The sequence below is a fragment of the Fusarium falciforme genome, chromosome 5 (assembly GCF_026873545.1).
Source record: "Fusarium falciforme chromosome 5, complete sequence".
Classification (NCBI taxonomy): domain Eukaryota; kingdom Fungi; phylum Ascomycota; class Sordariomycetes; order Hypocreales; family Nectriaceae; genus Fusarium; species Fusarium falciforme.
Genome location: NC_070548.1, coordinates 3,906,051 through 3,929,260, shown reverse-complemented (window position 1 = coordinate 3,929,260; position 23,210 = coordinate 3,906,051). Strand labels below are relative to the sequence as shown.

General features: G+C 52.1%; 8 protein-coding genes across 8 annotated transcripts; 4 read left to right on the top strand and 4 right to left on the bottom strand.

Moving 5' to 3' along the window:
* Positions 1 to 2,294: 2,294 nt before the first annotated feature.
* On the bottom strand, positions 2,295 to 5,963 carry NCS54_00746100 (COP9 signalosome complex subunit 2; the record flags this gene model as incomplete). Its single annotated transcript, XM_053152889.1, has 6 exons — positions 2,295 to 3,509; positions 3,558 to 3,777; positions 4,301 to 4,734; positions 4,786 to 5,372; positions 5,425 to 5,538; positions 5,585 to 5,963. The coding sequence occupies 6 exons, from the start codon at positions 5,961 to 5,963 to the stop codon at positions 2,295 to 2,297; spliced, it is 2,949 nt and encodes a 982-aa protein (XP_053008864.1).
* A 5,051-nt stretch (positions 5,964 to 11,014) lies between these two features.
* Positions 11,015 to 11,995, top strand: NCS54_00746000 (GH16 domain-containing protein; the record flags this gene model as incomplete). Its single annotated transcript, XM_053152888.1, has 1 exon — positions 11,015 to 11,995. The coding sequence occupies one exon, from the start codon at positions 11,015 to 11,017 to the stop codon at positions 11,993 to 11,995; it is 981 nt and encodes a 326-aa protein (XP_053008863.1).
* A 351-nt stretch (positions 11,996 to 12,346) lies between these two features.
* NCS54_00745900 (Nudix hydrolase domain-containing protein) lies at positions 12,347 to 13,057 on the top strand (the record flags this gene model as incomplete). Its single annotated transcript, XM_053152887.1, has 2 exons — positions 12,347 to 12,388; positions 12,440 to 13,057. The coding sequence occupies 2 exons, from the start codon at positions 12,347 to 12,349 to the stop codon at positions 13,055 to 13,057; spliced, it is 660 nt and encodes a 219-aa protein (XP_053008862.1).
* A 44-nt stretch (positions 13,058 to 13,101) lies between these two features.
* NCS54_00745800 (Nudix hydrolase domain-containing protein) lies at positions 13,102 to 14,072 on the bottom strand (the record flags this gene model as incomplete). The annotated part of the gene is made up of 2 exons (XM_053152886.1): positions 13,102 to 13,821; positions 13,872 to 14,072. 2 exons carry the CDS (start codon positions 14,070 to 14,072, stop codon positions 13,102 to 13,104), a joined length of 921 nt encoding a protein of 306 aa, XP_053008861.1.
* A 251-nt stretch (positions 14,073 to 14,323) lies between these two features.
* NCS54_00745700 (Hypothetical protein) lies at positions 14,324 to 15,448 on the bottom strand (the record flags this gene model as incomplete). Its single annotated transcript, XM_053152885.1, has 3 exons — positions 14,324 to 14,751; positions 14,797 to 15,097; positions 15,143 to 15,448. The coding sequence occupies 3 exons, from the start codon at positions 15,446 to 15,448 to the stop codon at positions 14,324 to 14,326; spliced, it is 1,035 nt and encodes a 344-aa protein (XP_053008860.1).
* A 498-nt stretch (positions 15,449 to 15,946) lies between these two features.
* On the top strand, positions 15,947 to 17,482 carry NCS54_00745600 (Hypothetical protein; the record flags this gene model as incomplete). The annotated part of the gene is made up of 1 exon (XM_053152884.1): positions 15,947 to 17,482. The coding sequence occupies one exon, from the start codon at positions 15,947 to 15,949 to the stop codon at positions 17,480 to 17,482; it is 1,536 nt and encodes a 511-aa protein (XP_053008859.1).
* Positions 17,483 to 18,415: 933 nt separating this feature from the next.
* NCS54_00745500 (Hypothetical protein) lies at positions 18,416 to 18,836 on the top strand (the record flags this gene model as incomplete). The annotated part of the gene is made up of 2 exons (XM_053152883.1): positions 18,416 to 18,671; positions 18,724 to 18,836. 2 exons carry the CDS (start codon positions 18,416 to 18,418, stop codon positions 18,834 to 18,836), a joined length of 369 nt encoding a protein of 122 aa, XP_053008858.1.
* Positions 18,837 to 19,540: 704 nt separating this feature from the next.
* NCS54_00745400 (Hypothetical protein) lies at positions 19,541 to 22,271 on the bottom strand (the record flags this gene model as incomplete). The annotated part of the gene is made up of 2 exons (XM_053152882.1): positions 19,541 to 22,172; positions 22,222 to 22,271. The coding sequence occupies 2 exons, from the start codon at positions 22,269 to 22,271 to the stop codon at positions 19,541 to 19,543; spliced, it is 2,682 nt and encodes an 893-aa protein (XP_053008857.1).
* Positions 22,272 to 23,210: the final 939 nt, after the last annotated feature.

The following is a 23,210-nucleotide window of genomic DNA, read 5'->3' as shown; positions in this document are numbered from 1 at the left end:
CGCACTAAAACAAAGGTGCATCAGAAATGGCATGTCAAGAGCCTTGCTTGATCAATGCGCACCGTGAACAAGAAAGCAAGTGCCCAGATACAAAGTCTCCTTGATTGGTTCTTTCTCTCTCTCTCTCTCTCTTGCGACGACACGCGCTGCTGAGACATGGGTTGCCCCGTCTGCAGGTGAGCTCACACACCACACGCACACCCCTCCTTGATCTTCACCACCGCGTGCCTTCTGTCTCACCCTCGAAGCATCTCTGGTTCGTCCAGGGGTGGAAAAGGGCAGAGATACCTTCTGCATGAAAGCTACTGCCGTATCAAAAGGTGCCGTATCAGAGCAAACATATCAACTACAATCTTTCTTGCCTCTTCTTCTTTTCTCATCTCTCGCCCGCCCGCATGAAGCAGCAGCATAAAAAAACAAGGGCTGACGGGGAGAGATTCCTGCAACCTTTGCTGCAGATACAAAGACACATGACAGCCCGCTTTACATGCATCGCAGAGGGGAAAGAGACCGGTATCGTGCATCATCAATCATCCATCTCTCACAATCGTGACAAGGACAAAGTGGAGTTTACAACGGTCCGACGTAGCGTGGTCAGTTAATATCTGACGCATGAGACAAATGCCCATCCAGACGGGTCCCTTCATCCAAGGAGGCCTACCAGTTTCCCCTCATACCGAGGCATCTTTTTCCTATCCCCTCCCCGCAGGATCTCTACTCATGAATCCTTTGGGTGGGACCCCAGCAAGGCGCTGCTGTATGCTGTCAAGCAACACCATCATTGCAGATACACTATCAAACACATTATGCTTGCTGCGCAGAAAAAATGACATGTCAACTTTTTCTCACTCTCCCCGCCTGATGTTGCACAAAGACTGCGCGCCTCTTCACCTTTTCTCGGTGTACCTTTTGTTAAGACCCCGCCGCATCTGTCCTCCCCCAGAGGCTTCGGCGTTTCCCTCTTGTGTGAGTTGAGTTCTGACGTCTCTCCATCTTGACGTGGTATTCTGTGTTGGACTTGATCACTCTCGTATCTTAACGTGTTCGTGTTGTGCTGTCATCCATTTAGATGTGTTGGCTAGACAGAGATGTGTTGGTTGGACTTGTAAGCCGCCAGTTTTTGACTAACGCAACTCCAACGCATCTCGCAACATGTCTTCACCTCGAGGTACATGGACAAACAAACTTTCCATCCAGGCACAGCCGTCTTTCATCTCAAGCCGCTCCCGACGGCTACCCGCGACACATCATACCCGGGCACGCGCCCTAGATCCCTTCGGCTTACTCCTCCTCTGTGATGGATGCTGCATCACCCTCAGCCGTCCCTGTCAAAGCGCAATCATGGACAAACCGCCGGGCCTAAAACCCAGACATGCTCCATGAGTTCATGTTTGTTGCACCTCTAGCTCCTCTCTGTCCCGTGTCTCGTCGGTCTCGATCTATCTACAGCAAGCCTCCGGGCTGCACGAGATGTCCTTCCACCACGTCCCGATTCGTCACCAGAAGCAAACAAATCTTGATCCCGCCGCCCTTGCTGACGATCAGAAGAGCCCAAGCCGGGGGCCCGCAAACCGGGAATCTCTCTTGTGTGTGTGTCTCCCTCGCAGCCCCAAGTCCCGTCTTGTGTAACGCGATGATGCCGCGGGGGCTTGGCATCTTTCAGCCGGTAGTTACCAGTCAGAATGGGTTTGGGAGGGATGGATGAGGTGGTGCAAACGCCGCAGCCAGGAGGCTCGCGAGGAGCAGGGGTAGACAAGACAGCGTAGTATTCAACATCTGCAACAGTTCAAGTGGCGAGTTGTCATCGCCGTGACCGAGCATGGACCCCAGCACGTTCAAGTCTATGTCTCTTTGAAATGCTAGATACGTTACTCTAGACTCGTCTCGCTACACTACACACGACATGGGATCAAGTCCGAATACGGCGTCACTTCGGCCCAGGTCCCTCTGCACACAAGCCCAGCTTCTTCGTCTTCTGCTACCGTCATGTTGCTCGCCAACCACTGGCTGCCCAACCATGCTGGTAGCCGGTGGCGGCCACGAATGAGCACATAGCACCGTTGCCAGTGTCTCGTACCATGCGAGATGCCATCGACGCATCCCCAACACGGATGCACCCGCAGGATACAACCCACGATCCTGCTTCTCGATCCAGTCAAGCCGGGCCAGAACGGGTATTCTGCAAACAGACACGAAATAGGTAGATCAAACGTTTCCTGGCTATCGCAGGTACCGCCGGGGTCACGTCGACGGTGGCGCAGTAGATCTGTTGTTTGTCTATCCCTGTGCTTCCCTCAGGCCCATGCCGGAATACCAGGTCCCTTACCCTTCTTCCGGTGTTGGCCACCACCTCTGCCGGCCCCCTTTCCTATCTGGATACCTGAGATATCCACCCCCTGATCCTCACCTGCTGATTGCTCGATGTTACGGAACCCATCGCCGTCCCGGAAAATGGCCCCAAAGAGGTCACCAATCGACGATGTGAGCCCTTGCAGAGCCTTGATGCGCTCCGAGTCGGCATCAGAGGTGATTTCGAGGAGCCCCTTTTCCTGGTTCACCCTTCCATTGATCTTGCCATCGATGATGAGGAATCCCAGAATGTCCTGAACCTCGGGCTCCGAGATCTTGAGCTGCTTTGCGATCCACGCGAGCTTCATACGTGTGTAGGGGGCAATCAGCTTGACCACACCCTTTGTCCGCATGTTGCGTGTGACCTCATCAATGTTCTCAGCGATGAATGAGTCGTCTAGGATGTCTTGGTTACGCTGCAAGACCTTTTCGTATGTGTGAACATCGTCCCGTTGGTAAGCGTCAACCAGCTCCGTCATGGCCGAGATCCGAGGGTCCGTCTTGTAGGGCTTGGTCTCTTGCGAGTCGAACGGATTGATGTTGGACTTCATAAGCATGGTTGTCAAGAGCAAGTACTTCAGAACCTGGATTCTCTGGAGCGAGCCCGCCTCGTCGTAGTTTCGGAACGATTCGAAAAAGTCGCTCTGAGCTTCCTTCCAGTTCTCCTCGCTCATGTGCATCTTTCCACCGCACTCTCGAATGATACCCATGATTCGAGGATGGGGAACCGCCGACTTGACCTTGAGAGCCCGCTGATACAGCGCCTTGAGCTGCTTGTTGTTCTTGGTCTCGGCAAACATCTGAATCTCCAGTGCATAAATCTCGAGCGAGTATGTGCCTTTGCTGGGGTCGTCGGTTCCATCTTCTCGTTGACAGGTCTTGTGGAGTTCTCGGAGTTTCTTAGCCACGGCGGAGTATTCCTTTCGGTCGAGAAGCAGCTTCGCTAGCTTGATGTTGGTCTTGAGCCATAGCCGCTCATTGTTGGTGCTCTGGAAGCTCTGGAGGGTGAGCGAGTAGAACTGCTCCATGCTTCGGACAGCCTCGGGGCCGTCGGAGCCCTTTTCGATGTAGTCAAGCATGTTGTTGATGGACTTTTCCGAGTAGTTTCGGGTGACAGCCGACTTGACGTATGTGAGGAGCTCGGCATAGTGCTCAGCAGCCTGTGGCAGTCAGTATGCGCCCGAGTCCGAGATGGCGGAATAGCGCACCTTGTCGTATTGTCCTAGCTTAAACTCCAGCTTTATGGCCTGCTTCAAACCTTTGAAGCCCCATTCTCCCTTTTCCTCTTCTAATGGTGGGATCCCCAGAAACTCGGTGACGGCGTCCTCAGGGTCTGACAGCTTGAGCTGCTTGGCGTTGTAGTACTTGTTCTCGATATCGACATCGCCGGAATCGTCATCGTCGTCTTCCTCGTACTCAAAATCGTACCTGGATGCGGTCAGTCAAGCACCGGGCTTGCGCGGCTGGGTAAACGTGCTGCTCCTCGTCCGACTCTTGCATAAAATCCTCGTCATCGGACATGGTGACGGTAGTTCAAGGAGTCCGGGAGCAATTCGAAGGTGTTCGGATTAATTAGACAGGCGAATAGGTCTGTAAGCAGGCTGTTTACGCTGATGCGGCGCAGAGGAGATTGGTGTATCGGGGTTGAATGATGGATGTTGGTTGTCTGGAGCTGAGGTGGAGCAGGCAGCCGCGGGGTGGATGTGGAGGCTTATCGATAAGGCGCTAACGTGCGCCATGGCCAACACCACGAGAATTGATCTTCAACCAGGAATTGAAAACTATAAAAGATTTAATTAATACGTATATCCTATCTTTCCGTATATCTAATCTCTCTTTATGTATTACCAAGCTCCCCATATTCAAACATTTAGACTCTCAGTCACTGTGGGCTTGAGCCACGCCATGAGGCACTCTCACGGTAAACATCATCACACAGACTCCAACCGACAGCCCTGTTACGGCCAAGAACGGCAGCCCCATCCAAGCGCCACCCAAGTCCATGCCACGGCTAAACAGCCAACTCGTAGCCGGAGCAGCCACAAGTCCCATGATCATCTCAATGAGAGTAATGGTGGTGTTCAGTGTTGCGATCGTGTGCGGTTCCACCACGGCATTGAGAACGGCCCTGCAGAGAGCGTTGAATCCATGGCCGAAGCTTGTAATGACGAGAGATATGATGAAGAGCCATGGACCTCCTGCAAAGGCCATGAGTAGCCCTCCGAAAGACACGAATAACAGTGAGATGCGTGCCAGAATGAGATCTCTGTTCACGGGACGTGATCTAAAGCGAGAGGTCCCATTAAGCAGCTTTGATGCGATGGGGAGAACAACAAGCAGGCATATCACAGTCGAGAGGACGCCCACTGTGGAGATATATGTAGCCTAGATAACGGTGAGTATTGACTATCGGATCTGACTTGATGGAACACTCACGGTAGACCACTCCCAATTGAACCGCTTGGTCATGTACTGTAGCAAGATGCCGTTATACGCAACCCTAATCGGCAGATAGGTTGCGACTGTGAGTATAAGCATTATGACGGTCTTGGACGCAAAGATGAATCGCCGCACATGCTGCATGTCGTTCTTAACCGTAAACCAGGCTTGTTTCAAGACGCTGTGCTTGCTCAAAGAGACCCCATGTCCATGTTCTTCAGGTTCAGCATCATCTTCGTGTCCGGGACCATGTCGTCGACGATTATCAGCCTTTTGTCTGAACCGTAGAGTTTCTGGGATGAGCAGAACCGATAGGGTACCTGCAATGAGGAAGCCAAGACCTATCCACATGGACAGCCATGGGTCATAATTGAGCAGCCAAGCCGAGATGGGGTTAACCATAACGTTGAAGAGCAAGCTGGCAGCGAAGAGGCGAAAGAAGACGCCAGTTCGTTCAGCGGTGGGCACGACGTCGGCTACAATGGTCCAAACCATGGCACCGGCCATTGGACCTCCGCCTCCGATGAGGAAGAAGAGGCTTCCGGGGATAATAGCCCAGATGGAAAAGACATCTGGGAAATATACTAGGAAGTGTGAGAGGCGGTACTTGATAACTTGCAAGTAGGATGCACTCACAAACCATCATGACCCATGCTGTCTGGAGCAAGTCACCAAAGAGTGATAGGAACAAAACCGGCCGTCTTCCATATTTATCGGCTATGATTCCAAATGGGAACTGTGACAGAATGGCTATTTCTTGTTAGTATTGTTCCATAAGTGTGGCGTTTTAACTCACGAACTGCCATCCCAAAGGCCAGATGCCACCCCCGAACCATCGCCAACGTCTTCTGAACATGATTATCCTTGCAACGTTGATCCTTTATCTGCAAAACATGGTCCGGATAATATCCCCGACATATAATGTCCTCTATAATCTTTTGCTGCGGTGGATCTGTGATGAACTCGCTCACTTCGACAATAAACAGCGACACAAGACACATGAGCAAGACGCGTCGCTGAAACCCTTTGGAGGGAACGAGGTCGCGGGGCAAGTCGTTGGAGAGGAGCGGCGATCCTTCTGACGGAGCTACGTCATTGTCATATCCGCTGTTGCTCTCGACATCAGCGTCAGCCGAGAGGTCGTCGTCCCTTGATTGCTCAGCTCGTGAAGACATGGCTGAGGGCGAGCGGTGGAGGTTGAGAGTCGTGAGAAGTGGATATCAAAGCATTAGATGTTGGTTTCAGCCTTGGTATTAAATAAATCATGACGACACGAGAAGCGTAGGATGAGCGCGTCGTCGTCGTTATCGAGGAACTTTTGCTAGGCCTCATTGGTTGGTGGAAACCGACTGGGGTGTGGCTGGCATTGTCTCAAAAGAGAATAAACGCGCAATCAGGACGACGCATTCCATCACGACAAGCTGACGATTACTCCATGCAAGTTACCTTCCTTTGATAGAGTCATAGTGTTGGCCTGCTCTGATTGGAAAGGTCCTTTGTTTTACGACCCAAGATGGTTGAGATGTTGTCGCGAATTGCTGACCGCATTGAGGATGACGACGCGATGACTGCCTGTCTTGATGGACTCTTTTTTGAGAGATTGCTTCATCATCAACCAACTCACAACGGGAAGGTCTTTAAAGCTTGCCGGAATGAAACCATCTCCACTCGGTCCGATCCCGGGACTTGACCTCGCCGGCGTTCTTCGGTCGCCTCCGCCGGGTAGACGTGTGCTTGCAATTGACCATGCTCAACAGTTGCGATCCAATAACAGGATGCTTCACTGCATTTTTAACCCACGCGCAGAACCTCAATGACATCCATGTGGATGTCATTGAGGTATGGATGTCAAGAATTAAAACACCAGTCCTAGACATAACTGCAAGACATTTTTACGCTGCCGCATAGGCTTTACGATCCTTTAACCACACGGCATTGTTATTGCTCGGTCAAGCTTAGAATGCCGTCTCACATGCGACGAGCAATTCGTTGACCTCCTGGTAACCCAATTGATGAGGATTAGCATCTCGTGCTCAAGCGATTCTCCAAAAAGTCCACAAACAAAACCTTAAGATATTGGATGAGCTGGCCTTTGATCATGCCGGCACCCAGGTCAAGGAACAACCGAGACACCAGTGCAAGAATGTTAGCTTATTACCTTCTAAAGATAATGAATGGAGTATACGAATGATAAATAAAAGCGCTCTAAGATAGTACTTTTATTATAATATATCTTTATTAGTTTTATTTTATTTTATATTAATTTTCTTCAATATGATTGAGAAGGCTCAGGTGATCCTTTGAGGAGCTCTGGCGTCTCATTTATTTCTCGACTGGCGTGGCCGGCTCCCTTCAACCACCATCACTAGGCACCCATGTGCTTGCAATTCACCATTCAACGCTCAAGTCGCATCCCGCATCTGGGGGCTGGCAATCTGTAAAGTCACTGGATTTGGCCTAACATATGGCCTTCCCAAGTTGGCGAATGAAAAGTTGCAGTTGGTATTCGTGGCAGTGTTAGAGCCGCCCCTTCACTGCATTTTTAATCCACGTCGGGAACGTAAGTACCTAGACAAACCATCCCTTTTGCATCATTCACTGCATTTTTAGCCATCGTCGAAAATATATTTTCCAGAGAGTCCGCTGACTGGACCTTCGGCTCCCTTTTGGAATGGCTGGCACTTGACTTTGTCGGTGTCCTCAAGCCACCCTTAGGATCTACGAGGCGAGCACGGTACCGTCCTCCAAGACTCTCTAATCAGCTATAAGTCTCTAAGAGATAAATTGTAAATAACACAGCCATAACGCAAGCTACAACTAAAGATTAAGGACAAGCGTCAATAACATAAGAACAAGTCAATAGGCTCGCAGCCACCACAGATCACACCGTGATAGCCTCATGAGGTATCTTTCAAGAGCTATTTTACAAACTCCAATGTCACGTGTAATAAAGGTGGAAATCCCTTCACTGCGTTTTTAACCCTCATCAAGAACGTACTACGTAGATATGTAGAGAGCCCCCCAACCCACACAACATCCCACCTGCGTCGTTTCACTGCATTTTTCACCCATGTCGAGAAGATGCTCGACTACCCACCCTATGACTGCTGGGTTGAAGCTGGCTTGAAGTGGATGGTGGCCTGTCTTCCGATTCACTGCATTTTTAACCCACATCGAGAAGCTGCCCAAATATCCATAGCATTCAGACACGCGAAGAATTAAGATACCACCTACTTTCAAGGTGTTTTTAGATTACAGCATAGCTAGGCTTTACGATCCGTCAACTGTACGAAACTGTCACTTCTCGATCAAGTCTTTCAGAATGCCATCTCACAAGCGACGAGCAATCCACTGAGTACCCCAGTTAATGAAGGTCGGCATCTCGTGATCTAGCGATTCTTCAAAAGATTCCACTAACTGAACCATTAGATGTTGGATGGGCTGGCCGTTTACCATGCCGGCTTCCTTCGGCCACCACAAGCTGGCATGGCTGTGATTGTAGCTCACCACACTCAATATACACGTCATATGGATCCCACAGCTGAGGGCTGCCAAAAGGGAGAACGATTGGACATGTTGGCCTGAAATGCAAACTTTTTAAATTGGCAAGTCAACAGCTATTATTAGTATAGTCACGGTTCATGGCGGTGGCTCATTCACTGCATTTTTAACCCACGCCGAGAACGTACACAACCTGACGTTTAGGCGCGCTAAGAATTGAAGCACCATTATAGGTGCACGGCAATTATACGTAACCCTGAGGTTTCTGCTACCTAGACGTTAATCTTACTGAAATTATTTTGGCTCAGCCGAGTCTTTCTAAATGGTGCCTCAACACAGATCTGGGCGACAAACAATTTGCCGGTAGCTCGACTCACCTGAAGGAGACAGGTTGGCATCTCGTGCTCAAATGGCAGTGGCGTGGCCTCAAATTATTCCGCTCTAGCTACTTCCATGAGTTGGTCTATTCACCTGGGTTGTTCCGATACTACTCCGTAGACAGGGAATAGACAGAAATCCATCGTTGAGGTTCGACTTGGCGCCAAGTTCCAGGTCGGGAGAACGGGTCTATCTCTATCTGTGGTTCGTCTTCATTTTCATATTAGCACAGCACTTGTAGGGCTGGGTCTCCCTTGTCTTATGCAGTCTTGGCCGAGCGGCCTCATCACTGGTCGAGATCAAAGCGTGGTGCCCAAGTGAACGGTGCCGCCACCCCTCCCCAGCAACAACTGAACCCAGGCGCTCGAGAGACAGATTGAGATGGGCTTTTGTAGCCTGATTGGCTTTTAACTACGCCATGGCGCTACTGGTCCTAACCACCTCGTCAGGTTGTTCGCCGTTTGGACCCGTGCCTTGCAGTAGTGTTGATGGCCTCTTTGCACGCTCAAGACACTGTCCTAGCACGGGACGTTGAGTTGCCAATAGCTTTTAAGTACGAGCAGAAAGAAATTTGGCGTCAATTTCTTCTTCTCATTAGTATTTTCGGATAATTTGTTGTCTGTTGGTATATAAAGGTGGTGCTGCCTTCGCTGCCTTGGCCTGATAGAGACTTGGCTGCTTGCACATGTAAGTCCAAAGGCACTTCTGGTACTCATGTAACCACGAGTGGCATGAGAGGTTCCAAAACTATGTAGCCTACCATCAGATCTCCATAATTCGCACTGAGCGAGACACGAAAGACTTTGACCGACTGAAGACCGCGGCCAAGATCACGGCAATCGCCCGAGCCATCTGTGAAGTCTAGCCACCTTGATCACTCCCACCAAGAATTCCTTTGAAAATCCTAGGTTTGACCAGACTAGGGAGTGAGAGTTGGTCGTGAAGTCTCCTTCGAGGCGATCTACCATGCGTAAAGACAGTGCACTTCCTTTGACGAGGCGTTGGAGAAAACGCTCTGTCGACTCCATCTAAGCAGAGAATGTTTTTATGTACTTCCCAGTTACCTGAGTTACCGTAGCAAAGTGTTCAAGTATATAACCAAGCTTCCTAGAGCATGTATAAGGTCCAAAAAACCGTTCAGAGATGTGCTCAAGTCTTCTCGCTCATGAGAACTGTGACCCAAGGCCAAGCGACATCCGTGCCTCTTCTTTTGCCACCCTCAATGTCTCGAGTAAGGCATATAGAAAGAGGACCCAGTCCCAGTCTCTCTCGTTCAAGTGGATGTCATATTCTTCGGCCAATCCTCCATTAGCGGATGAACTTAGACATCCGAGTTCGTCAATAAGTGCCGCTGCGGATTAATAATGTACATTCTTCCCTTTCCTCCAGGATCATCAACTCTATCAGCTTCCGCACTCCGTGGGACTCCGTACAGAACGTCCGGCAATATCTCATCCTCAAAGCCAAGTCATGAGGCCATGGTGAGTCTCAAATACTACCATGAAGCCCTAAACAGCCTCTTGGCATAAAAATACGAACCCAGTGCCCTACAAGGCTGACTGATGATTCGCGACAACAATGGAAGGATTCCTTCCGTCTTAAGTTGAGCAAGTCAAAGCCTCTGTCACAATCCTCCACAGTATAGGCGAATCAATAGCCTGAGCTCAGCCTTAAAAGAGTCCTTTATTTGGAACTTCATTCGTCTCGTGTCAGCAAGCGTCGATCCCACCGGACGGCGAATACCACCTTCTTTAAGTATCCGACGGAGTTCAACACAAATCTTCCAATCATACCCTTGACCTGGGGGCAGAAACTAATACCTCACCAAGGACTCTCCTGTCGATGTGGGACTGCTTATGGCACGATACTTTTGAGAAGCAATGCCACCTTCTAGTTTCTCACGAATCCTTCGAAAACAGGCAGAAACATGAACTAAATCCCTGTCTAGCTTCAGCTTCAAGCCAGCGTTTCGGACGGTAATGGGCCCTCCCGCTCACCCCCTGCCCATCTCATGATCCGATCCCCGAACACCGACGTTTATGTGTCCGAGCCGTCCTATCACAGGGCTTTCTGAGCTCCCCGTGTGCCCCTTTGCTGTGGGTGTTCATCTCTAGTGCTGGTCCGTGGGCGGGAGTCTTGCATGATGTACTCCGTACTCCGTATGTTGACCGTTTTGTCGATCATGGCTGACAAGCCTTGTCCATGTTTCTAATTGAGGGTGGAAACATGAAGGATTGAGGCTAATTAGAAAGGACGACGAGGTATGCTTTGACGATAGCATATAAGACCGACAGTCCGACCATGATGCCCTCACTCTAGCCATAGACCCCCAAGCAAATCATCCATCATGTCTTCTCCCAAGTCCTTCCTCGCCTCCATCCTCACGGCTCTGCCCATCGCCCTCGCAAGCTGCAACGGCGCCAGGGCAGCCACAGTCGATGACTCCCAATGCGACTGCTACGTAGCCGACAACAGATATTACGCCGGCCACATGTTCTGGGACTTTCGCTCTCTGTCCCAGTACGCAAAGGTCCCAGCTTTGATCCAGACCCAGCAGGGAAACGCCGACGCAGACTTTTCTAGCTCGTTCTTCAACTGGGAGTCTGAATTTGGTCAGACTTGGGGTCTGCAGAACTGGGAGAATGGAAACTCAGAGTTTCCGATGCAGAACTCTTATAACAATATTTATATTGAGAAGAATACCGACAGCTCGCCTGCCAGCGACACCTTCATGACGATGCGAACTGCTCGTCACAAGGGATTCCAGTCTGCGGCAGAGTTTGAGTCCATCAACAAGTATCACTACGCTTCTATGCGGATGTACGCTCGCACCAAGGGTTCTCCCGGTGCCTGTACAGCCATGTTCACATACCTCGGCGGCGAAAAGCTAGCCGACGTGCAAGAAGCCGACATTGAAGTCCTGACTTCAGACCCCAAGGGTCTCATCCACTACACGAACCAACCTTCCTACACGGAGGAAGGCGAGGAGGTCGTGGGAGCCAGCAAGGCCGTCACGATGCCCGACGGCGTCAAGTGGACAGACTGGGCCGCGCACCGAATGGACTGGACACCGAAGGAAACGGTCTGGAAGGTTAATGGCAAGCAGACTTGGGTGAACTCTTTCCAGGTTCCACGCGATCCGGCGCAGTTCAGCTTTAATGCTTGGAGCGATGGTGGTGACTGGACCGGTACTATGGCTGAGGGCGGCGTGGCTTATCAGCAGATTCAGTGGATTGAAATTCTGCACGGTCAGGCGGATAAGGCTACTTGCAAGAGGGTTTGCAGTGTTGATTCAGGCAGCGAAGTTGGAAAGCCTGTCCGTGTTTAGGGGGATATCAGATAAGATCGAGTTCTATATGTCGCCGAGTTGTCTCTTGTCTCGGCACCTCAATTGCCACGTACCACAACCTCATTGAGTGCCTCATTTACACCGCCAGTTGTTCAACCCTCAATCAAGTCCAATCATTCTTCCAAACCAATGCGTACTCGCTCTTGATCTTCACCGTCATATCCAATCATCTTTCACGCGGTAGACAAACTGACCGAGACATGGGCCAAGTGCGAGTTTCAGGGTAGCCTTGTGTGACCGGGCCCCTCACCGAAGTTCGGCGGGGCCAGTTTTTCGGTGTGTTTATCATGACGGGTTCTCGCACTGAAAGAGACAAACACACACAAAACAATGTCTGTTTCTGGTTCTAAAGTTGTCTCAACAGGGCCTCTGGTAAGATTATACAATCTCTGAGTTCTGTCTCAGTATACTAACTCAGCTCAGCCAGAGGAAGAGGCCCGCTGGATCAAGCTCTCCAAGTACGGCCTCATCTCACACATCTCCGAACTCGCTGACCTCTCAAGAATCACATACACAGACCCAAAGGACGTCACTAGAACATGGGAATCCGCTGAGCGCCGCACCCGTCCCAAGGACGCAGACATTGACGGCGTCGGCATCGTCGCCATTCTCGATAAGCCTACCGGCAAAGAGATCATCCTCCAGAAGCAGTACCGTCCTCCCATCGACATGGTCGCGATCGAGGTCCCTGCAGGCCTCATCGATGAGGCTGAAACAGTCGAGCAATGCGCCGTGCGTGAGCTCAGAGAGGAAACGGGCTATGTGGGAGAGGTCACGGAGACGTCGCCCATGATGTTCAACGATCCTGGCTTTTGCAACACCAACCTTCGCATGGTCCACGTGAGCATCGACATGTCGCTTCCCGAAAACCAGAATCTCAAGCCCGAACTTGAGGAGAACGAGTTTATCGAGGTGTTTACCGTCAAGTTGGCTGATCTATGGGACGAGTGCAAGAAACTCGAGGCAGAGGGCTACGCCATTGACGCCCGCGTGGGAACTCTGGCCGAGGGAGTCCTCCTAGCTCATCGATTCAAGCTATAAATCAGAAATGTTATGACACTAGAAAAGAAATGATAGACAAAATATTACACCTTCTTCTCCTGGCGAAGTCCCTGCCAGAGAGCAAGCGCCGCCAGACACTTTGCATCACGAGCACCCTCCCTCCAAGCATCCCTCATAGGCACAACCTTGAGCGTGATCTTTTCACCGTGAGACCTCAATCCTGTGAGGCGTCCGCTCCATTCTTTCAGCTGCTCACGGGGAATCCTGCGCTCGTGGCTGAAAATGGTGATGTGCTCATCGCAACCTCCCGGGCTGGGAAACATGGCATTCGCGAGGCCTTCGGTGTTGTCGCTGTTGGGAATTGCCAGGTCGCTTAGGGAGGTTAGTTCATCCTCGTGTATGGTTACGCCGAGCTCTTCTTGTATCTCTTGCGCAGCAGCACCCTTGAAACTCCCCATATCATCCACCATTCCCGCGGGCAACTCTACAAACCCGAGACTCCCAGCCGGAACACGAGGCTGAACCGTAAGAACGACATACCGCTCATCCGACTCTGGCGGTACATCATCTGGGACGAGCATGAAGAGCATAGCGACGCTAGGACCGCGAAGCAGCGCGGCGGCTGGTAACGTCTCGCCGGCGCCGTTGGAGACTGTGGCTGTGAGCTTGATGAAGCCTACTCTTGGGCCGAATAGGTCGTAGGATTGGATGGTGATGGAGCGCAGGGCATAGGGATCTTTGTGGAAGGGATGAGACGCGTCGGATTGGAGACGCAGTGAGTTTGTCAAGGTATCAATCCAGTTCTAGACACATTAGCCATAACACTGGAAGAGTGAAAATTGAGGTTATTTACGTTGAAAGGCCTGAATGAGTTGAGCTGCTCCTGCGAAAGCCCCTCAGGCAAAGTGAGCGGAATATTATGAGACTTGACCGTAGTCGACATGGTGTGGAGGAAGAATGAAAACAGCGAAAATATCGCTCGATTGCGGCTGATGAGGCGAGACGGTGAAGATGTAGGTCTCGAGTTTCTGAATGCGCCTGCGATCAATCTCATTTCTCGATATCTCTCCTCCGACAAGAATCTACTACAGTATCAAAGGCAGTGAACAAAGTTGAGGCCGACAGATGTTGTGGAGAGAGGGTTTGGGAGTTCATGACGTAAGGAGAGACATGCATATTTACCATCCACTTAAACAACGCCCAACATGCCTGACCAGAAACGCGAGTGAATGTCTAGGTGAATCGATGGAGATGCTAATCATAATTCAGAGCAGTGCTAATACTTCAAACCCTCATCCGTCCAAGCTAAACCGCCCAGTAAACATCAATGCGAACCCTCTGAACATGATTCGCCCACCCCCCAAACCTCGCCTTTGCCCAGACAGTAATGACATCTCCCAGCTTCAGATCCCTGACGAACCACCCGTCGCCCGTCTCCTTGCCTCTGCCCTCGTCGAGGGCGAGCTTCTCAGCCGCCTCCGTGTCGGGCTGGATGTCGTCCGTCCACGACCAAGTCACAACGTGGTCTTGCCATTGCCGATGCGCCGTCAGGTTGCCCTTGATGGTCCATTTATCCTGGCGGAACAGGGGATGCGAGTACTTGAACTTGCTCTCGTCGTTTTCTTCCTCGGGCACGATGGAGGGGTAGAGAGGGCGTAGTCCGCAGATTGGTAGTGGTGACTCTTTGGAGGATGATGATTTGAATCGAACATCGTAGGTACACAATGGATCGCCTAGATTTGTTAGTAAAGAGGATTTACATGCTTGTCGCAACTTACAAGTCTGCTCCGCGTCGAATCTCTCCAGTCCAGCCTCAAACCAAGTCCAAGACCCATGGTATGTATGGTGATCTTCCCTCTCACCACCCCAACCTTGATCTTTACTGCGTATCGAAAAGACCACTTTGCGCACGGGATGCAGTAGCTTCGGGGTGGGATAGTCGGCGAGCTTGGCAAAGTACGAAGGGTCGTGCTCTTTTCCTAGAGGTCTCGGCTTGGCCTCATTTGTATCGTAGGCCAACACCTCTGCGAGATCCTCCTTGCCTTCGATTCCTGTGAGACCTACAGGGAACGAGCGAAGCTATCCATGGTCAGCGTAAGCTCAGGTATGTCCCTGTCCACTCACCAAAAACCTGTCCTCGCTAGCACTTGCACCATTCACTCGCAAGGGAGACTGATGCTGAAGCATATAGTCGATCTCATTGCTCGAATGCGCCCAGTACTCTGCAAAGTCAAAGATGACATCGACGACACTGGGCGGCAGCTTCTTGCCCTTTGTGAGCATGATGCGTGTAACGACCACGTCGATGGGGCTGAGATCAAAGGCCTCATTGCCGCGTGTCCCTTCCGAATCGTCATTGCCGCCAAGGAATACGTTGTTCACGGCGTCGGTTATGCTCTGGATGGCATCTTGGGAGGTGATGTGAGCCATGATGAAGTAGGTGATGATAAAGAGCCCGATGTAGAGGAGCATGTATATTTGGAGAGTTTTGCGCTTGCGCAGGAGAACAAGGTGCTAATGTTGAAGAAACAGAGTAGGAATTCAGAAAAATGCTACTTTACCCACGTTGAATCAAGGCGACGCGTTGCATTTTCAGTGCTTACATGCATGTGCATCGAGGCAACAGCTTTCATTAACAAGTTGAGAGGGAGCCTGTGACGGAGGAGGGGCTGACGTCACGTCAGATACGATACACTCGAGTCCAACACGTGCTCATCTTATCGATTAAACACCATCTTTTTCTTATCGGTCACGTGAAATCGCGCCATCCACGCCGTCGTGTAAGTCATCCCTGTCCCCCGCGCATCGGAGCGGAAACGGGCTCCATCAACCAAAAGCGTCCGTCTCAATTGCATTACAAACCCACCTTGCGTCCATGGAGCTCTCTCAGACTTTAATTCTTCTCCTCTACACAGATTACTACCCGCCATGAGGTCTTGCCGGTCCCTCGCGGCTTCGAGCCGCCAGCTCAGGACCGCACTGGCTACCCCTGCAGGCTCTCTGCGACCAGTTGTACTCGAAGCGCAGCGAGGTTTTGCACGTTTCGGATCTCGCCAACTTCACTGCTCGAGTGTCCGGAAGTCGGGGGTTGCTTCTAACCCGGCCATGTCGTTTCCTTGTCTAGACGCTTTGGAAACTCGATCTGCCAAGCTTAGCAACGACGACTCTAGCGATACCGAACCCTCGTACACGTCCGGAGCCACTCTCAACTACCTCTGCAAGGAACCCCTCCTGCTCGACTGGGGTGGTATCCTCCCCGAGTTCAACATTGCCTACGAGACCTGGGGCGAGCTCAACGCCGACAAGTCGAATGTCATACTCCTCCATACCGGCCTTTCGGCCTCCTCCCACGCTCACTCGACAGAGGCAAACCCGAAGCCTGGCTGGTGGGAAAAGTTTATTGGACCTGGTGGTCCTCTCGACACGAACAAGTACCATGTCATTTGCACAAACGTCATTGGCGGCTGCAATGGCTCAACAGGGCCAAGCAGTATAGACCCGGGCAATGGCGAACGATATGCGACTCGATTCCCTATCCTTACCATGGGCGACATGGTCCGCGCTCAGTTCCGTCTTCTCGATTACCTTGGCGTCGACAAACTGTATGCCTCAGTAGGCTCGTCTATGGGCGGCATGCAGTCTCTCGCTGCAGGTGTTCTCTTTCCCTCGCGAGTTGGTCGCATTGTGTCCATCAGCGGATGCGCTCGGTCTCACCCTTACAGTATCGCTATGCGACACACTCAGCGACAGGTGCTCATGATGGACCCCAACTGGAACCGAGGCTTTTACTACGGCAAGGTGCCTCCTCACGCCGGTATGAAGCTTGCCCGTGAGATTGCCACCGTTACATACCGATCGGGCCCTGAGTGGGAAATGCGCTTCGGCCGCCGTCGCGCCGACTCGAGTAAACCGCCGGCTCTGTGCCCTGATTTCCTCATCGAGACATACCTCGACCACGCTGGTGAGAAGTGGTGTCTAAACTACGATCCCAACAGTCTGTTATACGTCAGCAAGGCCATGGATCTATTTGACCTCGGTATCGAGAACCAGCGAGCCACACGAGACCGTCGCGCCGAACGTGAGAAGCAGGTTGCCTCGGGCGAAGCCTCAACCCTCTCGTCAGACGCCTGCAGTCTTACCCTTCCCGCGCAGCCATACGAGGAACAACCCAACTCACACCCCGACCCTTCAGACGAAACTGCTGTGCCCAGCTCCCGACCTCCAGAGGACCTGATCCACGGCCTAGCGCCCCTACGCGATATCCCAACACTGGTCATGGGCGTCGCGAGCGATATTCTGTTTCCAGCTTGGCAGCAGCGCGAGGTAGCAGAGGCGGTTCGGCTGGCGGGTAACAGGAACGTCACACATATGGAGTTGAGTGAGGAGATGAGCATGTTTGGGCATGATACATTCTTGCTGGATTTGAAGCATATTGGCGGTAACTTGCGCATGTTTTTGAATTAGACGGGTTTGCATAGTTGAGCATGCGGAGATGGCATGGACATGAGGAACAAGTTTATGAGGTAAAATGTATGAAGAAGCGATGATGGTTGCAACTTGTGTATACTACAATAAAATGGTTCAAGACAAGATCAGTGCCATAGCCCCATTTCCCACAGCCGCTCGCTCCAACTCTCTCGTGAAAGCTCAAGGTATGAGCTGATGCGTATAGCTGTGGATCGAGGCCTTCAGTAATCCAGACAGAGCCCAACACTGTTGTCCCTTTACCGCCTACGGCTCCAAGACTGAAGCATCAAAACCAAAGCGATGATCCGTAAACGGGCATGCCGAAGATGTATGCGACAATGCTCAGCCTCAGTCCACCGTAAGATTGATACCATCAAATACGGATGTCGGTCCAAAGACCCTGTGATCCCCGCAAGGACTACCCTGCATAACACGGGAGCGTAGATCACGGCGCCTCCCGCATCATATGCCCAACATTTAAACAGATGTATGTATACTACGTAGCAGCTCTGCATCTGCATCAATCGTATCGCGCACCAAGGGTCCTCATAGGGCAGGTATCTAAAAATAACCAAAGGCTTCTAGACTCTTGTCGACCCGGGGCAGAAGAGGATCCACATGCAGCTGTGTCGACCCATCCAATGGATGTAAGCGCAGGCCTCGTGTAGAGCACTCTCTCGTCAGGTTGTTTTGAGACATTGTGAAAGAGTATGCAACGTTGTTTGAGACTGTTGGTGATCATGGGGGAGAGGATCTAGGGAGGATACGAGATGGGAAGAGTAGATATCCTCAACATGAATGGATTCTATCTCCTATAAAGGGCCTAGCATAGTCACTCATGTTCCATCTCATCATCAGCATCACTCACCACTACAACAACACAGCTCACAAGTCAGCATTTGACAACTACATCAACCACCAACAGTCAACATGAAGGTCACCACCATCCTCGCCGCCGCCGCCCTCACCCTCACCGTCTCAGCCAAGTCCCCCCTCCCCCCACCCCGCCCCCTCCTCGAAGGCACCGTAAACTCGGACCGCGACTGCAAGAAGTCAATCACAAAGTGGACCATTGACGAGAACGCCCACGACCGCTGCGTCGTCTTTGACGAGGAGCTTGAGGGTGTCGAGGACTATGCTGTCAAGTCTCTCAGGGTTGATGCTCTCAACAACGACAAGTGTGGACGTAAGAAACCCTTTCCTCTGAGGTTCAAGTAGTTTACTGATTCTCGTGATAGTCTGGGTTTACAGTGACCATGGATGCCACATGGCTGCTCGCAGGGTTGAACCCAAGACTTGTGTGGTTGCCGACCGTTGGGGATGGCGATCTTATGCCATCTTCTGCCTCTAGAGGATGGCAGAGCGGCTGGAGGGAGTTCACTTTCTTCATGGACCGGTCAGAATGATAATGTTAGACACAATGTTTCATGCGGTATACACGACTTAGATTAGACTTGCTTTTAGTACTTGAACACTCCTTTCATATTATATTATATACACACATCTTGTACATACTCCAAGAGTTTCATCACTATTCCAACTCCCATCTTCTTGGGCTAACAAAGGTATATATGAGAGACTTCAAGCTTGTGACACCCTGTAGCAGGCAACACCTCTACGACTAGAATACTTATCCAGGGTAGACCCCAGGCAATATATACCAAGAGCCTCGAGGAAAGAGGTGGTGAAAGGTAGGTCACAATTGGCACACAGCGGCTCAGTCAACAAACTTCAATGCTGCCGAGTATGGACAGGTCTTGCATAAAGTCATATGTATAATCCAGCCCGGCAAATGTGATCCAAAGCTCCGGATATCCAACCCTTAAACATTATCCACTAGTCATGTCCCAAACGATTGGCCAGGATATATACAAGAAATATAATAAAGTAAAAAAGAAAGGCTCAGACAGAGGGGGACGGGGGTATGTAAGGGTAAATCTATAAACGAATGACACGCCATATCCACAAAGGGAAAGATTTTTGGTGATAAATCATGTACGAAAAGAAGAAGAGACGGACGATATGTATGCAAATGTGTCATGAGGGCGTGGCAAGCTAGATGAAGCCCGGGTTGAACTCGTCCACGACAGGGTTGGGTGTCCGCACTCTGCCTGACTCTGGTCCGACACCTAAGGTCGTCGTTGGGACCTTGATGGGAGCTGGTCTTGGAGGCGCCCGCTTGGCCTCGACGCGCGTAGCGCTTTGGTCTCGGGGTGGTACAAAGTCGACCATGACGGGCGAGATGAGTGGCCTAGTGGGATTCGGCTCGGGTGCGCTGTGGTAGTTGCCGTCTGCGGCCATGTCGAAGCTGCGGGCAAGATTCTCACTCGAGCTGGAGATGGACTTTTGCAGCGATGGGAAAGACGGCGAAGGCAGGCTCGGGGGGGTAGGCGAGATGGGAGAGGACGTATACTGCCCTCCAAAGCGAGGACTCAACGACTCATCGGTCGCCTGCGCAGGAGACTGAAGAGGGAAGTCGGTATGGAAGGGCGAGAGAGGAAGAGGCATAGCCGAGCGGTGAGGGTTGGCTCCGCCAAAGTCGTCCCAGCTGGGGAGAGCGTAGCCGTGGCCCTCGGCTGAATCCTTGTGCTGCGACTCGGGTGTAGGAGAGGCTTCAGCTCGAGGAGGAGGATACATGGGGCGTTGGCGGCGCTGCTTCCTTGGACCTAGGCCAAATGTGCTTTCGGGGCTAGTAGGCTCCATGCCAGGTGGCTTGCGGCCACGGGGAAGACCTTTTGACATGGGAAAGTCGCCCTCGATGGGAGCTCGGGTGGAGAAGGGGCTTGCAGTTCGAGGTGGTTCCGGAGCCGCACGTGGTGAGCTCTCGGAGCGCAAGTAGTTGCCCTCATCAGGGGGTGGACCATAGGGGCTTCGGGGGCCTCCACCGAGGACAGGAACAGTAGCAGATCGGTCGACAAGCGGAGGAGGAACGCGGAGAGGCCGGCGGGCTTGAGGGTCTGAGTCAACTCGGGGTCGGAAGCCGCGCGGTGGAGGGTCGAGAGGGCGAGACATGTAGCCAGGTTGTGCTCCTGAGGTGCCCGCCGAGGTGCCAGCTGGACTAGGAGGTGTGTTTGGTTGGATGTTCATCTGAGGAGGCGGAGGAAGAGGAGCGGTAGGAGATCGATATGGCGACGGGAGTGGTCGCGTCGGGGGAGAAGAGTTGGGAGGCTGATATGGCATATACTGCTTGGGAGGTAGCTGAGCAGAGTGAGGAGGCTGCAGAGTCGCGGATGCATCGGGGAACTTGAACGAGGACTGGTCAAAGGCCTTTCGAGATTGATCCGAGAGTTGTCGGTAGTGCATCGAGTCCGGTGGAAGTGTGGGAGACGGTTGAGGAGACTGATTCTGAAGTTGAGGAGGCTGTGAAAGAGGTGAAGGTTGGGGAGATCGCGAGGGTGAGAGTGGCCGTGAGACCTGCAAAGACTGAGGAATCTGGCCAGGCTGGAGAGCCTTTGAAGGTTGAAGCTGCTGAGATGGCTTGTGCTGAGGGGGTTGAGGAGTCTGGATGCGTGGTGTATCCTCAGCAGTTGACACCGTGGAAAGAGGCGAAGTCGCATCGCTCGTGTTGCGCGCCCTGGTCGATCCTGTCTCGCTCAAACTCAGGCTCGGACTCGACTGCATCGTTCTCAGAGGGCTCGCGGTTCTCGCCGTACCAAACGCTCTCGGCTTGACTGTCGTATCAGTCGGGCTCACCGAGGTCTCGCTCGTAGGGGTCTCCAAGCTCCTATTTCCAACACTCCCTCTTCTGACAGTCTCTCCAAAGTCGAAACCCGAAAAGTTTCCTGCCAGTCCCTCCACCATAGGCTTAGCAGCCTCACGAGCCCGAAGCTCGTCAACTTCCATGGCAAAACTCTGTCGGCGAGGGGTGTGGAACGTCAGGGTGTCGCGCTTAGCCTGAACGTTGCGAATGACGGGTGCCTCCCAGATATCCTCACTGGAGCGTGCAACCGAGGCAGCAGGGCTAGGAAGAGCCATAGGGCCGGCCACATCGACGTTACGAAGTCCACTAGGGGCGGGTACATTGCGGCGACTGCTCGAAGGTCGGTTGGTTTCTTGACTGGCGGGTGAAAATGGTCGCTCAGCGTTGACGATTGACGGCGGCGGAGAGGGATACCCGTTAGTGGCCTGCTCCTTGCTGTGGTCCTTCGAAGCATCATCCCCCAAACCAAACTCGAACTGCTCAAAGGTGCTCTTGCTGTCGTCCATAGGCGTCCCAGGTATACTGCTAACCGAATCCTTTCCAAAGTGCACATTAAAGGGGTTATCCGATACGTCCCTCCTCGAAGCCGCGGTGCCTGGTCGTGTAGGCGTGCCAGGTCTATTCCCCGTAGGACCACCACCCCCTATGGGACCCGGCGCAACAAGACTCGTGGAACTTCCGTTGGCGAAGCGCGTGTTGAGATTAACGTCGGATGAGTGGAATCGAGGGTTGCCCATGGCGGGAGCTCGAGGAGCGCTGAGGTCGACCATGGAGGAAGCTCCTCCAGCGGCCGCCGGGGCATTCATGTAGGGGGCGCGATGCCATTGTAGGTCGCGGTTGGAGGAGGATGTGTCGGGGCGGGCGCCGGGGGTGCTCGGGAGCGGCAAGTTGCTGGCTGTGAGTTGATGAACATCCTTTGGTGTGAGGTCTGATTGATCGGTTCGATGCAGGTGCTGAATCTGTTTTGTGGTGGCCTTGGTCTTGTCGCTGTCCAAAATGTCAGTGGATGGAAGGAGCGAAGAGTGGTGGTGCTTACTGAGACTTTTTCCTATCGCCTCCAAGCTTGAGGCCAAAAAAGGACACCATCTCGAGTGGACGGGAAAGAATCTATGTCATTCATGAGCCTCAGGTTCTGTGAACGTTCCCCAGAGAAAGTATGCTTGTTCAAGGTTGTCTCCTTGTCCTGCAAGTTCTCTTTCTAGAAGGCCGTTGCCCAGAGACTTACCGTTAAGGGTCCGGCTCAACGGGGGTGGGAGGGCCCACGAGGCGCAAGATGGGTAAACCAAGTGGGCTAATTTAAATGGTATAATTTTAGAATGGGAACCCGTCAGGTACGGCGTCGAGCCGTGGACAAATAAGATGAAGAGGATATCCAAGATGGATAAAGTCTTTTGTTCTTCAACTTGATTCTCTTGTAGAGATCATTGCTCGTCTAGTCGAGACCAAGAAGCCAAAAAAGGAGTGTGTGGTTGTTGAAAAGGCTCAAATGACGGGAGAGCAAGGTCGAGTTGGCGATGGATGGAGCTGAGGCTGAACTAGACCAGGTTCACAATTCAGGGGCTCGGAATGGCGCCGTCGCGGGGTCGAAAAAGAGCGCCGAAGCAGAGGAATTTGCAAGAAAAGAAAGCAAAGAGAGAGTCCAAGCTTGATCAAGTAGAGACAGACAATTCCCAAGAGAGAGTAAAAGACACTGCCACAGACAGCCAACAAAGCCCGCTCTTCTATCTTGGGAATTTCGTGCGTGAGACGAGACGGAACCTGAAAGGAGTGAGATGGTGCACTGCGCCTCGAAAAAGTTGAAAAAAGACCACGCGAAGGATGGCGATGCATAGGAGGGAAAAAGAGAGGGAAGAGAAAGAGGTCCCCATTCTAAGGTCCCATTCTTTTCCATTTCCCGCCCAAGGGCCAAGACATCAAGTGACGATCTTGGGGGTCAGATTGGATGAGAGAAATTGAACCAGCGGCGGGCACGCCTTGTCCACGTTATACCCTTGTCGCGACGCCAATGCAAATGCCTTGCTCTGC